Here is a 12,473-nt window from a genome sequence, read left to right as displayed (position 1 = left end):
TATATATTACAATACAATTAATCTATCTTTAAATGAGTTATTTTATAATAGGGCATTTTTGTCAAGATAAATAAAAGCGTTTCAAAATTAAACATATTTTGAGGGGGTTATAAAAACGTGACCAACTATTCAAGGTTATTAGTCTTGATGTGCTTCCACTGGTAGATGACCCTCCGCGGATTAACGAGTACCTATGACGTGTTCTAGTCTGGGACATGACCGCGGAGTCATCGAGTAAGACGATTAACCGTAGGTACAATGACGTGGTGTAGTTGCCTGCAAAGAAACAAAAGAACATCCTTATGATTTTATAGGTAGTGTAGTTGGCTTTTCAGGCACAAATCCCTCGACATTATTTTGGATATTTAACTAACTTTAATTTTTTTTTTTAAATTTAATTATTTCATTGAATTTTTTATTTTATAAATTTAAATTTATGAGATTTAACTTATAATAATATATTATTATTTATATATAAAATTATAATTGAAATACCCTTTAAAAGACGATAGAGTATTTTAGGAAAGATAAATACAACTTATTAAGATCAGTAAGATAATAGCAGAGGATTGGATGTCAGCAGACAGTGTGTCTCCCTCTCCAAACAACCCCTTAAGCAGAGCCTTTAGTCATCCTATTTCTCCTGTTTAAACAAACAAAATCATATAAATATATAATATATATTTTTCAAATATGCGAAGAGGAGTTTGAATTTTTGAGAGATCGAGTTGCTGTTCAACTATGGAAGTACCTAGCTCATGGGACGCGTTACGCAAACAGGTTCAGTTTCTCTCTTTTTCTTTTTCTTTTTTTAATCTATAATTTCAGATTTCATGCTGAGTTCTACTTGGTTGCGAAGGATTTAGGATTGATTGTGGATTTGTTTAAGATATGAGGCTTAAAGTCGAGAATTGCGATTAATGTAAGATGAATATTGTCGGATTGAATCTTCAGTTGATGGATTTGATTGCATTTGATGTTAAATAATTTGACTCGATTAATCAGTGTTATATTTTGGCACTGATTGAATCCAGCTTTTAAGTTTTCTAGAAGGTGTGTGTGATTTAGGAATTGTGAATGAGAATTATGTGGATCTGATGTTATTTGTGAGAATGTTTGGATTGATTCTGTAGGCATTCAGAATTCAATTGAATTGACCTCGAATTATGCATAATTATGGAGGTTGCTTACCGTCAAGCTCTGTTTGACTCTGAGTGTGAAGAGTACTAAGGACAGGAAGGAAAATAAAATGATTGTTACCTTGTCAAATTTTCATTTTCCCGTTGTCTATTATTAGATCCTAACAGATGTGTAAGGTCTGAAGTTTGTTTCTTGTGCAGTGATATTAATACTTCTGCCTCATAGATGTGCACATGTGATTTTTTGACAAATGTTTGACTTAGGAATTTCTTGTGGCTATAGTTTGATCAGTTCTTTTTTTTGGTTTAATAATCAGATAGTTCTTGCATATTAATTTACCATTGTATATCAAGAAAGGAGTGCCCTCTTTCCCAGTCATGAAGAATCATACTAAGTTGCTGATACAAATTGGATTTTTTGGATAGCAAGTAAATTGAAATGTTTAATTGTCTTCTGTGGTGGTTTATGATTTACTCAGTTGCAGTCAGCTTCTTGTTCAGCAGGAGTCTCCTAAAAAATTCACTTGTCAATGTTGCACTGTGGTTGATGAAAGATGGTTGGATCCTTGTTCTGTTACTAAGGTCTTTAAGTTGTTCTCCTGTGGTGCTTTGCAAGAAAATGGAATGACGACAGTTTTGCTTTTTCCTCATTTAGGGGATAGTACAAGTACGATGAATGGAGTACATGATCAAAGTTCTCTTCAGCTCATTACACACCAAGAAGGAGGCAGACTCTCTATAATCCTTTCTTGGGATCACTTTACATTTGAAGTGGATGTGAGAGAAGTTGGACATGACATTAACGGATTAAAAATTTCTCTAGTCCCCATTAATTGTGAATACTGAATTTGGTTTCCCCAGATAAGTTGATGAACAGTTTGAAATTTAATACCTTACCCACAGGTAAAAGTAATGAGGACCAATCTCCTAGAGAAGGATCATACTTATTTGTTCGTTTCGCTTAGAGTTATACTATTTGTTACAATCAAAGCTTTGTCTGATGATTAAGTATTAGTGAGTTATTGCATTTGCAAACAATTGGAATTAGAGTCAAATATTGGATTTTATTAGATTAATTATAATCAATGGAGCAAATTATGAACTATGTATTAGTTTACTCTCTTGGATAGTCATAAAATAACCAGACATAGGTTAATTGGCTCCTTTGAGTAGGGGAAAAGCTATTGATGTATATGTGATTGATTGTTAACTTGGTTTTCAAACTCTAATTTTGGAACTGATAATGAGCAGGTCAAAAACATTAGTAGGTTGTTACATTGAACTCACATCAATGAAAGTATTTTTTGATCTTTTAGGTGGCAAGCTTGATTCTTTTTGAGGCATCAGCCCAACGTGAAGAATCAAAATGATGTTAAGTTAAGAAGCTGCCACATCATTCTAAAACTTCCATAACTTGATTTAGAGAGCAGTTCTTGAATGGTTGTTGATGGAATATAAATGTTTAAGCTATAATTTTATCCTCTTTTTGGTTCAGTTGCATTTGAAGACACCCTTGCATGTGGATCATTCTTCAAGAACTTCATTTTGGAGTCTGTTGATGATGATTTCTTTGAGATTTATTCATCCCTACTTTGGTTGCCGACTTGTCATAGTTATTGGAATTTGAATTCTTTGCTTGTGAGATGGCATGGATAATATTATGAAGTTGAAAACCAAAATGAAAAAAATAGGGTTTTGATAACCTTTACTGATTGTTTGATTTCAGTGGCTGTGACCTTTAGTTGCCGAATATAATAAATGCGATTTTAATTAGTTTTGGGCTTATTGGTTGTCTATAGTTTCTTATGAATAAATAAAAGAGGTGCATTGGTTATCTTATTCTGGTGGTCATAACCTTAGAGTATATCAAACATGAGTGAGATCTTTGCTAAAATTTAGAGGCAACAACCCTCTGAAATCTTGTTAAGGGTCTTGTTAAAATTTCTTTTGAGAAGTTATTCTCCTAATTGTTTTGGATAAGTGATACTTGTTTATCTTTGGGGATGCAACCGTAAAAATCTTACAGAGCAGGTATATTATTAGAACTTTGCATATTTCTTATGAAAACTGTTGTCTTTAAACCTGTTTGGCTGCTCTTGTCCCCGTCCTTTTGATTTTGAATTGGTTGAACAGTTCTTTCTATTCTCCCTTTAATTTTTTGCATTCAAACTTGTAATCTTTGTCAAAAGTAATCTCATTATCATTTTATTTTATGCAAATGATTGATTTGTCTATAATTGCAGGCAAGAAAACTGGAAGCGCAATTGGATGAGCAGATGAATTCTTACAGGAAGTTTGTTTCCACTAAGGTTTCTACTAAAGTAGACTCAGCTGGAAATGATCTTGAATCTGGGATAGATAGACTACTAAAACAACTACAACAAGTCAATATTCAAATGCAAGATTGGGTTTCATCTGGAGGATCTGAAATGGTTTCTCACACCTTGACTCGTCATCAAGAAATTCTCCAAGATATCACTCAGGTATAGCTGAACTTGAATGTTACTCTGTTTATTTATTTTTAATTGTTGTGCAGTTGCTATTGAGCTTTTGTAAAAAATGCTACCAAAATTTTGATAGTTTCTTGAGTCTGATGTATGTCTTAAGTGCTCTCCAAGCTTTAAAATATATTCTTTGCTCCTTTTGTATACGTAAAACTACATGTAAGACCATTTTTGGGTTTGGTGGCGTAATAGGAAGAAATGTAACTGCCATGTTTTCCCTTTAAAAATAACTTTCTTCACTTCATTATTATTCTCTACATAAGGATTAGTGACATGCTTTTTAGGGTTTTGTGGTATAAGAAAAAGACCTGTAACTGCTGATCTTTTCCCTTAATATATGGCTCTCTTGACTCTTAAAGTGATTATACTTGATATTGAACACGATTAATAACAAATGAAAATAGGTTTAATTTTTCCTATAGTTTGAACAGTGGATAACTAATTTCTTATTATTGGATGTGGGATTTAGCCATACTATGTTGTCAACACTTAACGCCTTTTTGAAAGATGAGGACATTGTATTAGGAATCCCAGTGATTTCCAATTCACAGCCAATGTAATTAAAGTGAATGACAATGATTGTGAAAAACGGTTGAAATTTGTATTGCTTGTAGACTAAATTTGTTACAAACACAATTTACAAAACAATGATGACAAAAATCACTCCAAGTTCGGCTATTTGACAGGCCGAAAATCTCTGTAATTGTTTTAGCTTTCATGAGGCTGTTAGGAACCCAGCAAGGTTTCAATTCACAACTCAAATAACTTTGTAAATAACCAGAGAAAAGAAGTATATTGCAATATTGATTGCTTGTATTTATAAGCAAAATGATTATCACTCCCTCACTTGAAAGCAAAACCAAAACACTTTAAGTATTGGCAATTCGAGAGGTTGAATCTCTCCCAAAAATTCCTAGCATTTAAGAGGCTAGGTGTTCTTCTTCTTAGCTGAAGCTATGCACTATTTTGCTGGAAAATCTCTCTGCCTTCTTTCCCATTTTCTTCTCTTTTTATACTAGATTCCTCCCTAACCATGATTCTCTATTGTCATGTGTCCATACTTTTCACAGTGGTCCCCATTTGTATCTTGCTGTAGTTACACTTTTATATTGCTGCGCCACTTGTTTGTGTCATCATAATAATCCTAACAATACCCCACCCAATGAGAACTATCTTGTCCTCAAGGTGGAAGTGAGGATACTGTGCCTTCATTGCATCAAAACTCTCTACATTAAACTGAAAAAAAAATTGGATCTTCAAGAACTACATTGATGTAAACATGTTATGCCAAAATTGAATTCCATGAAGATGAATTTGGGCCTAACATATTTGATAAAATCCTAATAGCTTCTCCTATTACACCAAATTGAGTGATGCCTCCTTGCAACACCCTCGATTGGCCATAAGCGATTAATGCTACAACGAACGAGTACACAGTGTTATAAATTTCAGCATCCACATCAGAAATGAATCCAACTTTTTTAACGTGACAATGAAGTCATTGGCAATAAGAATAGAAACCCAAGTGAATTCAGTTTGATCTATGGAGTGAAATATTGGTGCGACAAGCAATATTAAAGGATGCAATGTGGATGTTGGATAGGAAAAGAAAAATAATGATATGGTTGCGTGAGGAAAGGAGGGACTGAGAAACAGGGTTAAGGTGGAGAAGTGAAAGAAGGGTGTCTTGGGTCAGGTAGTGGCAGTGACAGTTGATTGCAGTAGAGGAACGGGTTTTAAGAGCGGCGTTGGCAAAATGGTAGGACTTGTCTGGTGCTTTGGTGTTGTAAAAGGAATGAAGGAAATTTCAGTGACTGGATCCAACTAATTTTCTACCAGAAAATGTCAACTCTTCTTTTTACGGCACCATTGGCAAGTTAGTCTTCACCAAATGCTCCTGTAATTTATTTGCAAAAGGGAGACTCAATTTTTGTGTAACCTAGGAAGTTTCTTAAAAAATTTCTCTTCAAATTTTGTTTATATCTCTTTTTTCATTTCCCATGCTTCCTCTTCTTGATTTTAATTTTATCAATTCCAAATTTATCCCAGAAAAGTGATTTGATACAAGCAAAACAATTTTCACTCTCTCACTTGAAAGAAAAACCAAAACACTTCAAGTATCGGCAATTTGAGAGGCCGAATCTTGAAAATTCCTAGCGTTTGAAAGGCTAGGTGTTCTCTTTCTCGGCTAGAGCTGCCCATTATTTTGCTGAAAAGTCTTTCTGCCTTAAAATCTCTTTTCCTTCTTTCTCATTTTCTTCTTTTTTTGTACTAAATTCCTCCCTAACTAACCATGATTTTCCATTGTCATGTGTCCATTCTTTTCACAGTGGTCTCCATTTGTATCTTGCTGTAGCTACACTTTTATATTGTTGTGCCATTATGCTATTGTGTTGTGCCATCATAATAATCCTAATAGAGGCTAAACACTCTCCTTTAATCAAACGAAGCTTCCAGAATACTCAATATCAATAATCTCCCTCTGTTTGTATATCCTCTTTCAAACCAGTTACAAAAGACCTCATTAAAATCTAATCGAATAAATCTATTAATGGTGTCGATAAGAGTAAAAATCAGCAATGATAATCTATGGTTGTGTCTTACTGTCAGAGTGACAACAACTCCTCATGGGGTGTGATGTCTTGCGACGGTCGAAAACTTTGTAACAATCCAACCTTTAGATCTTCTCACGTGTCGAATGATTGAGTTTCATCCTAATGGATTGTCCCCAATAAAAGTCAACAACTCCAATCGTTGATGATATGCATCTTGCCTGCCAATGCTTAGATTTTCGTCGATCATCGTTTCCCATCCCTTGGCGCCTTCTCTGGCTATAGTCTTTCCATACCTTATTTGTTCGTTTCGTTTCGTTGGTAAAGGCGGTGTCATCTATTTCACGATGTCTATTGTGCCGTTAATAGGGTTGCTCTATTGGTGCTTCTCCTTGATCACCACCAAATAACTCTCTATTCATTGTCATTTCCCTTAACTTCTCGAGATAATCTTTCACTATCTTAACATTCCCTTTGAAATTCTTCATTCTTAAGTTCATATTTTCCAGTTTCTCGTCTATTTCATCCAACCTATTCTTCACCAACTCCAGATCTTTCTTCATCCCCTCTACTCTAATCTTCCTTTGATACCGATTCTATTAGGAATCTCAGTAATTTCCAATCTACAACCATGTAACTAAAGTGAATTGTGAAAAATAGTTGAAATTTGTATTGCTTGTGGATTGAATTTGTGATAAACACAATTTATGAAACAATGATAATAAAAATCACTCAAAGTCCCCCTATTTGAGAGGTCTTAAATCTCTTCTCAGAATTGTTTGGCTTTCGAGAGGCTGAACACTCCCTTAATCAGTTGAAGCTTCGCAAAAAACTCGATATCAGTAATCTCCCTCTTCTTCCCATCCAATTCCTCCGTTTTATCTCTTCTTTTCTTCTCCTTAGCTATAGCTACGTGGGCTTAAAGTGGTCCTCTTTCTTTTTGTGCCAGCAACTCCATTGCGTTTATGCACCTAATAATTTTTTATCCCCCACTGTAACAGGTAGTGGTCCTGACTCACTGCATTTTGAGATTTTCTGGAATCACTCATTATATTTCTTACCTTATCTCTTTCTCCTGTCATTCACATTTGTTTTCTAGAATTTCATTACATCAATGCATCTTGTGGTTTAGTAACAAAACAATCTGTTCATCACCATTCACTAAGTGGCTCTCCAGGGTTGTTGTTGCCATAATAATTTTATTTATGCCCCTCTCATTCTTAAAGACGAGTTCAAATTTCTGAGTCTTGAAATGCGCAATATTGATGAAAAATACACCTATGAGGTTTATTGTAAGCTTGTCATTTGTCAGTGGAGTGTTAAGACTTTTGGATAGATGAAGCCAGCATGTGTGAACACTATAGTTTTTGGTTGTTTGGTTTGTCAATTTTGATTTTGTTTGTTATAAACCATTAGATCACATTAATGGGCACCGACTTCTTGTTAGACATGATTGAAGTGCAGGAATTTTATCGTCTTCGCTCCAGCCTTAAAGCTAAGCAAGAACATGCTTCACTCCTTGAGGATTTTAGGGAGTTTGATCGGAGTAGATTAGATTTCGAAGAAGGTGTTGGTTCTACAGAACAAGCTCTCCTTAAAGAGCATAGATCCATTAGCCGAAGTGCAGGGCAGGTATGTACACAAATAATCCATCCTTTTTTGTTGGGTAAATTAAATGCCAATATATTTTTTTTCTCCTTCAAAGGATAAGACGTTTTAGATTGCCATGACTTTGAAAACTTAATGATGATAATCTTTTAGTTTGTCCACAAAGAATGAGGAACTAAAGAATAAATGTATCATAAAATCTTTTTTGTTTATCTGTTTCCTTTTTCTTAGCACCCAAAATTCTGCAATCCACCCTGCAACTTTAGTGGCAAGAAAATTTCTGGGATATGAATATCCATCATAAGTAGGTGGCCACAAGGGGATTTGTACCACAAAGCACAACCCTTTGGGTTATCTATCTTTCTGTTTCTGGTTACTATATGTGGACAGAGGTTGTTGTAAGCTATATTATGTTACAAGTCCAGCTGTCTTGATTAATATGCTGGTGCCTCGATCAGTTGTAACAGAATCTGTAAATGGCCATAAGGTGGATTTGAAAAATCTGCATCCAAGTCTGATTACTGTATTTCTTTGCGGTTTGCTAAATAAATTATGTACATTTCTTTTTTTAATATTTATTATCCATGGAATCATAATCAGCTCAAAGAAAGGTAGCTGCCAATCTGTAAATGCATATTGTGTGGAAATTTAATATATGATGATGGTTGTTAGTGGGAGTTTTTCTTGTGGTTCAAAAAAATTTTAATTTTTAATATTTAGTATGCTTTTCTTTTTAAAACATGACGTGTGTAATGGTTCTTCGTGGGTTTGGTGGGCTGTGGACCATAGAATTTTTTTTCATGGGTTGTGATAGTAGCATCTTTTACTGATAACTTGTAGAATTAATTACCATTGTTATATCTTTTCCATTCAAGAAGGAAAAATGTCGGAGGTGTTAAGGTTTTGAAGTAGATTTTTTATCCTTGGCTTCAAATTTCAAAGAGAACTTGAAGCAGATTCATGCAAACATGTTTGTAAATTTCATGTCATCATGTTGGTTGATCTCTAAGCCAATACACCCAAGCACATGATCAGGATATAAAAAAATAAGAATAGAAACAATTATTTGAATTTGTTTGTTTATGCATTAAGATGAAGAGTTGTAGAATCTCCATAGAGGACCATAGAATTTTTTTTCATGGGTTGTAACAGTAGCATCTTTTACTGATAACTTGTAGAATTAATTACCATTGTTTTATCTTTTCCATTCAAAAAGGAAAAAATGTCGGAGGTGTTAAGGTTTTGAAGTAGATTATCCTTGGCTTCAAATTTCAAAGAGAACTTGAAGCAGCTTCATGCAAACATGTTTTTAAATTTCATGTCATCATGTTGGTTGATCTCTAAGCCAATATGCCCAAGCACATGATCAAGATATAAAAATAATAAGAATAGAAACAATTATTTGAATTTGTTTGTTTATGCATTAAGATGAACAGTTGTAGAATCTCCATAGAGGAACATTATTTGGAATATAATTAAAAGAAAGGTACAAAATGTGAACTGATATTTATTTCAATTATAGTTTTCATTAAAGTTGCCTTTCATATTCTGATGATGCAGATGGATTCTGTAGTTTCTCAAGCTCAAACAACTCTTGGTGCCCTGGTCCTTCAACGTTCAACTTTTGGGGGCATCAACTCAAAGCTCAGCAATGTTAGAAGCCACCTTCCCTCGGTATGAACCTCTGTTAATGTAGTTATCCATGCTTAAATATATATTTCAAATAGTAATTTATTATATTTCAGAGCTTGTTTAGCATATCCATGAAATAGAATTTAGATCTTATTGCTTCCCATGGCCTGAGGACTCTTAAAAGAGAGTTTAATATGCTTGAGAAAAGGATTGGTCACCGAGAAATAGAATCTGTTGTGACTAACTTTTTTAAAAAGGCATTGTAGGATGCTGAAAGTAATTGTGAATGGTTCAGCGAATTAAGTTGACATCATTTAGGTGAGACAAAAGATAATGGACCGATTGTATATTTATGACACGAAGCTTCTCTTAGTGTAGATATTTGTTTGTGATATTTGGTGATATCAAACCGTTTGTAGCCCTGTAGTGATCAATGAACTGTTTTGACAAAACATTGCAGGTAAATAACATTCTGTCAGCAATAAAGAGAAAAAAGTCAATGGATACCATCATTCTTTCCCTTGTTGCATCGGTATGCACATTTCTGATTTTTATCTATTGGTTGACCAAGTGAGGATGCGATTATACGTCATCTAGATGCTTTATAATAGTGGGTTAACAGAGGCTGCTTTTCTTTTGTTATATTATTGTGAAATTGTTTCTGCCTGGTATTCTATTGTGCTTTCTTCATCTCTATTTAGTGTAAAGCTCAGAACATCACAAGGTATAGACAGACATCATATGGTACATGAAAAGGCTCGATCTAAGACACAAATATTATTTCTTTGTAGCTCCCGGAAAATAGAAATTAGCTCAAATTAATATACTTTCATATTTGTGCACAATGAAATATGATAATATCTAATACAATGTTAGATCCATGTTTCTGGGGAAATAAGTTGCAAGGATGAGCAAATCTATGTAAAAGATGCAAAGAGATTGGAAGGATTAAAAAGGTGGGGGTTTTTTCAACTCATGCCAAGTGAGAACAATTCCAAGTAATGTCTAATGGTAAAGTTTTGTTTATCTTGAATGATTTTGTAATGTTGGAAAAAAGCGAGTCATCAGAGCAATGATCAAAATTATTTTGTTTCTTCTTCATAGTGGTATGCCTACCCCAGCCCATTTTTTATGATAATGTTTTGTTTCGGGTTTGGGACACTCTCCTATACAAAGTTTGGAGAACTTTCACATTCAGTTGTCAATGGAGCCACTCGCTCCTCCTTAAAATTGGGTCATCTTAAATCTCAAATATTCTTGCTTATAATTAATGCTATTCCATTTTTATGTTGAAAGTTGTAAACTTTTATTTGAAAATTTTAAGTAATTACACAAATGAGTATTTATTTTAAGTACAAAAATAAGTATATATTTAATATATATCATTATGGATGATTTTGAAATAAAAATAAAATAATATTTAATCGCGTAATAATATATATAAGTGTGTTACAAATAAGTATATATAGTATTATTTAAGGTATTTAGGAACATTATTAGTAATAACCGTACATTCTAAGGCAATTGAATTGCAAAAGTTACTATTTTTACTTTCAAAAATTAAGCCAAGTAAAAGAGTAATAGAGTGATACAATTTGCAAACTTAGAGGATAAAAAAAAGCGAAGTTAAAGTTTAACTGAAAAACTTTATTATAAATTTTAATGTATGATGGATACATAACTACACAATTTACTTTACGTTATATTCATGAATTTAATCGAGAAAATCTCCCTTGATATTTGAAGACGTGATATCATTTGCATAACTATGATTACCTGAATGAAATTCAAACCTAAAGTCCTCCAATATAAAATATTTGATGATGTGCAATCTTACAGCAAGCAACTGACAAAATTTGCTGGGCCAAAAAAATTTGCTGCCAATACGATGGCTCAACGGCACAATTTATAGGAAGATGTCAAACCATTTTGTTATATATAAATAAATTATATATTTATTTTAAATATGATATATATTATTATCTTATTAAATATTTATTTATTATTAATTTAAAAATATTAAATTATATAAAAATATGTATTTATTTATATATTTAAAATAAATACAAATAATTTTATTATATATATAATCAATAATATCTTTTGAACTTTTAAATGTGGTATAGTGATGGCAAAGTCAGTGACTTGCTCTTCAAACTACTTCCAAACAGTCATATATATATATATATATATATATATATATATATATAAAGAAAGAAAGTGAGACAGGGAGATCTATGAAAGAGATTTTGGGTCCAATTTGATTTGACAAAGCAGGCCAAATAGCCAACAGAGGAGGTATCATATTGGCTTTTTTCTCAGCAATGGACAAACCAGATAATTTCAAAAGCATGCACACAATATCATAATCAATGTCATATATGACTGATCTTCATTAATCTGTGAGAAATTTTATATGCGCCGATGAAATAATTCACAAAAGTTTTCAAAGCTTCTAGGAAGGACATCACTATGGAGGCATTTAAGCCCTCTCCACATCAACTTCTTCATCTACTTGTCGGCCACTTGTCGCCTTCACCCTCTTCATTGCTGCAAAAGGACAACCCCCTTCTCCTATTTGCATGTGGGTAGCTTTGTTTTTGTCTGGTTATCATATTTGTTAGGATAAAGCTGGACTATCTGTATCACGTCATTGAAATATCTTTTCTACTTAAAATTAATGTATATTTATACAGTAAGATTTTGATGTCAGTTACGTGTAAGACTTTCTCTAGTGTCGCAATGGAAGATAGATTTATAGTTGATTAGATTTCTTTTTCTTTTTCTTCCAAAGAGTGGATATGTACAAGATTGATACATAGGTCATTGCAATGGAGAAACAGTTTGTGGGCTTAAAACTGGACAATAATTTAGTGAGGGTGGCACTTTGTTCGGTTGGAGAGAAGTTAAAAGAGAAAACGATATCTCCTTACTTCAACACTACAGAAAAGAAAGTGGGTTCATGTAGATGCTCTTTCTATTTTATTGTTGAGTAGATTTCATTTTATTTTGGATATTTATTGAAGATTGTGCATTTT

At 33.2% G+C, this 12,473-nt stretch overlaps 1 protein-coding gene across 9 annotated transcripts; it reads left to right on the top strand.

Moving 5' to 3' along the window:
• Positions 1–539: 539 nt before the first annotated feature.
• LOC123206455 (Golgi SNAP receptor complex member 1-1-like) lies at positions 540–10,536 on the top strand. 9 transcript variants are annotated; one of them, XM_044623663.1, is made up of 9 exons: positions 540–780; positions 1,644–1,696; positions 1,795–1,916; positions 2,456–2,516; positions 3,383–3,622; positions 7,660–7,827; positions 9,364–9,477; positions 9,896–9,967; positions 10,312–10,536. In XM_044623663.1, the coding sequence occupies exons 5-9, from the start codon at positions 3,416–3,418 to the stop codon at positions 10,435–10,437; spliced, it is 687 nt and encodes a 228-aa protein (XP_044479598.1). In that variant the 5' UTR covers positions 540–780; positions 1,644–1,696; positions 1,795–1,916; positions 2,456–2,516; positions 3,383–3,415; the 3' UTR covers positions 10,438–10,536. The 9 variants fall into 9 exon arrangements, with proteins under 9 accessions (XP_044479598.1, XP_044479593.1, XP_044479592.1 ...); XM_044623658.1 differs by having other exon boundaries at positions 1,795–2,042; XM_044623657.1 differs by lacking the exon at positions 2,456–2,516 and having other exon boundaries at positions 1,795–2,042.
• Positions 10,537–12,473: the final 1,937 nt, after the last annotated feature.

This window comes from Mangifera indica, unplaced genomic scaffold, assembly GCF_011075055.1.
Source record: "Mangifera indica cultivar Alphonso unplaced genomic scaffold, CATAS_Mindica_2.1 Un_0037, whole genome shotgun sequence".
Taxonomy (NCBI): Eukaryota; Viridiplantae; Streptophyta; class Magnoliopsida; order Sapindales; family Anacardiaceae; genus Mangifera; species Mangifera indica.
Note: the sequence above shows the minus strand (reverse complement) of the source record. Positions and strands in the feature narration are given on the sequence as shown.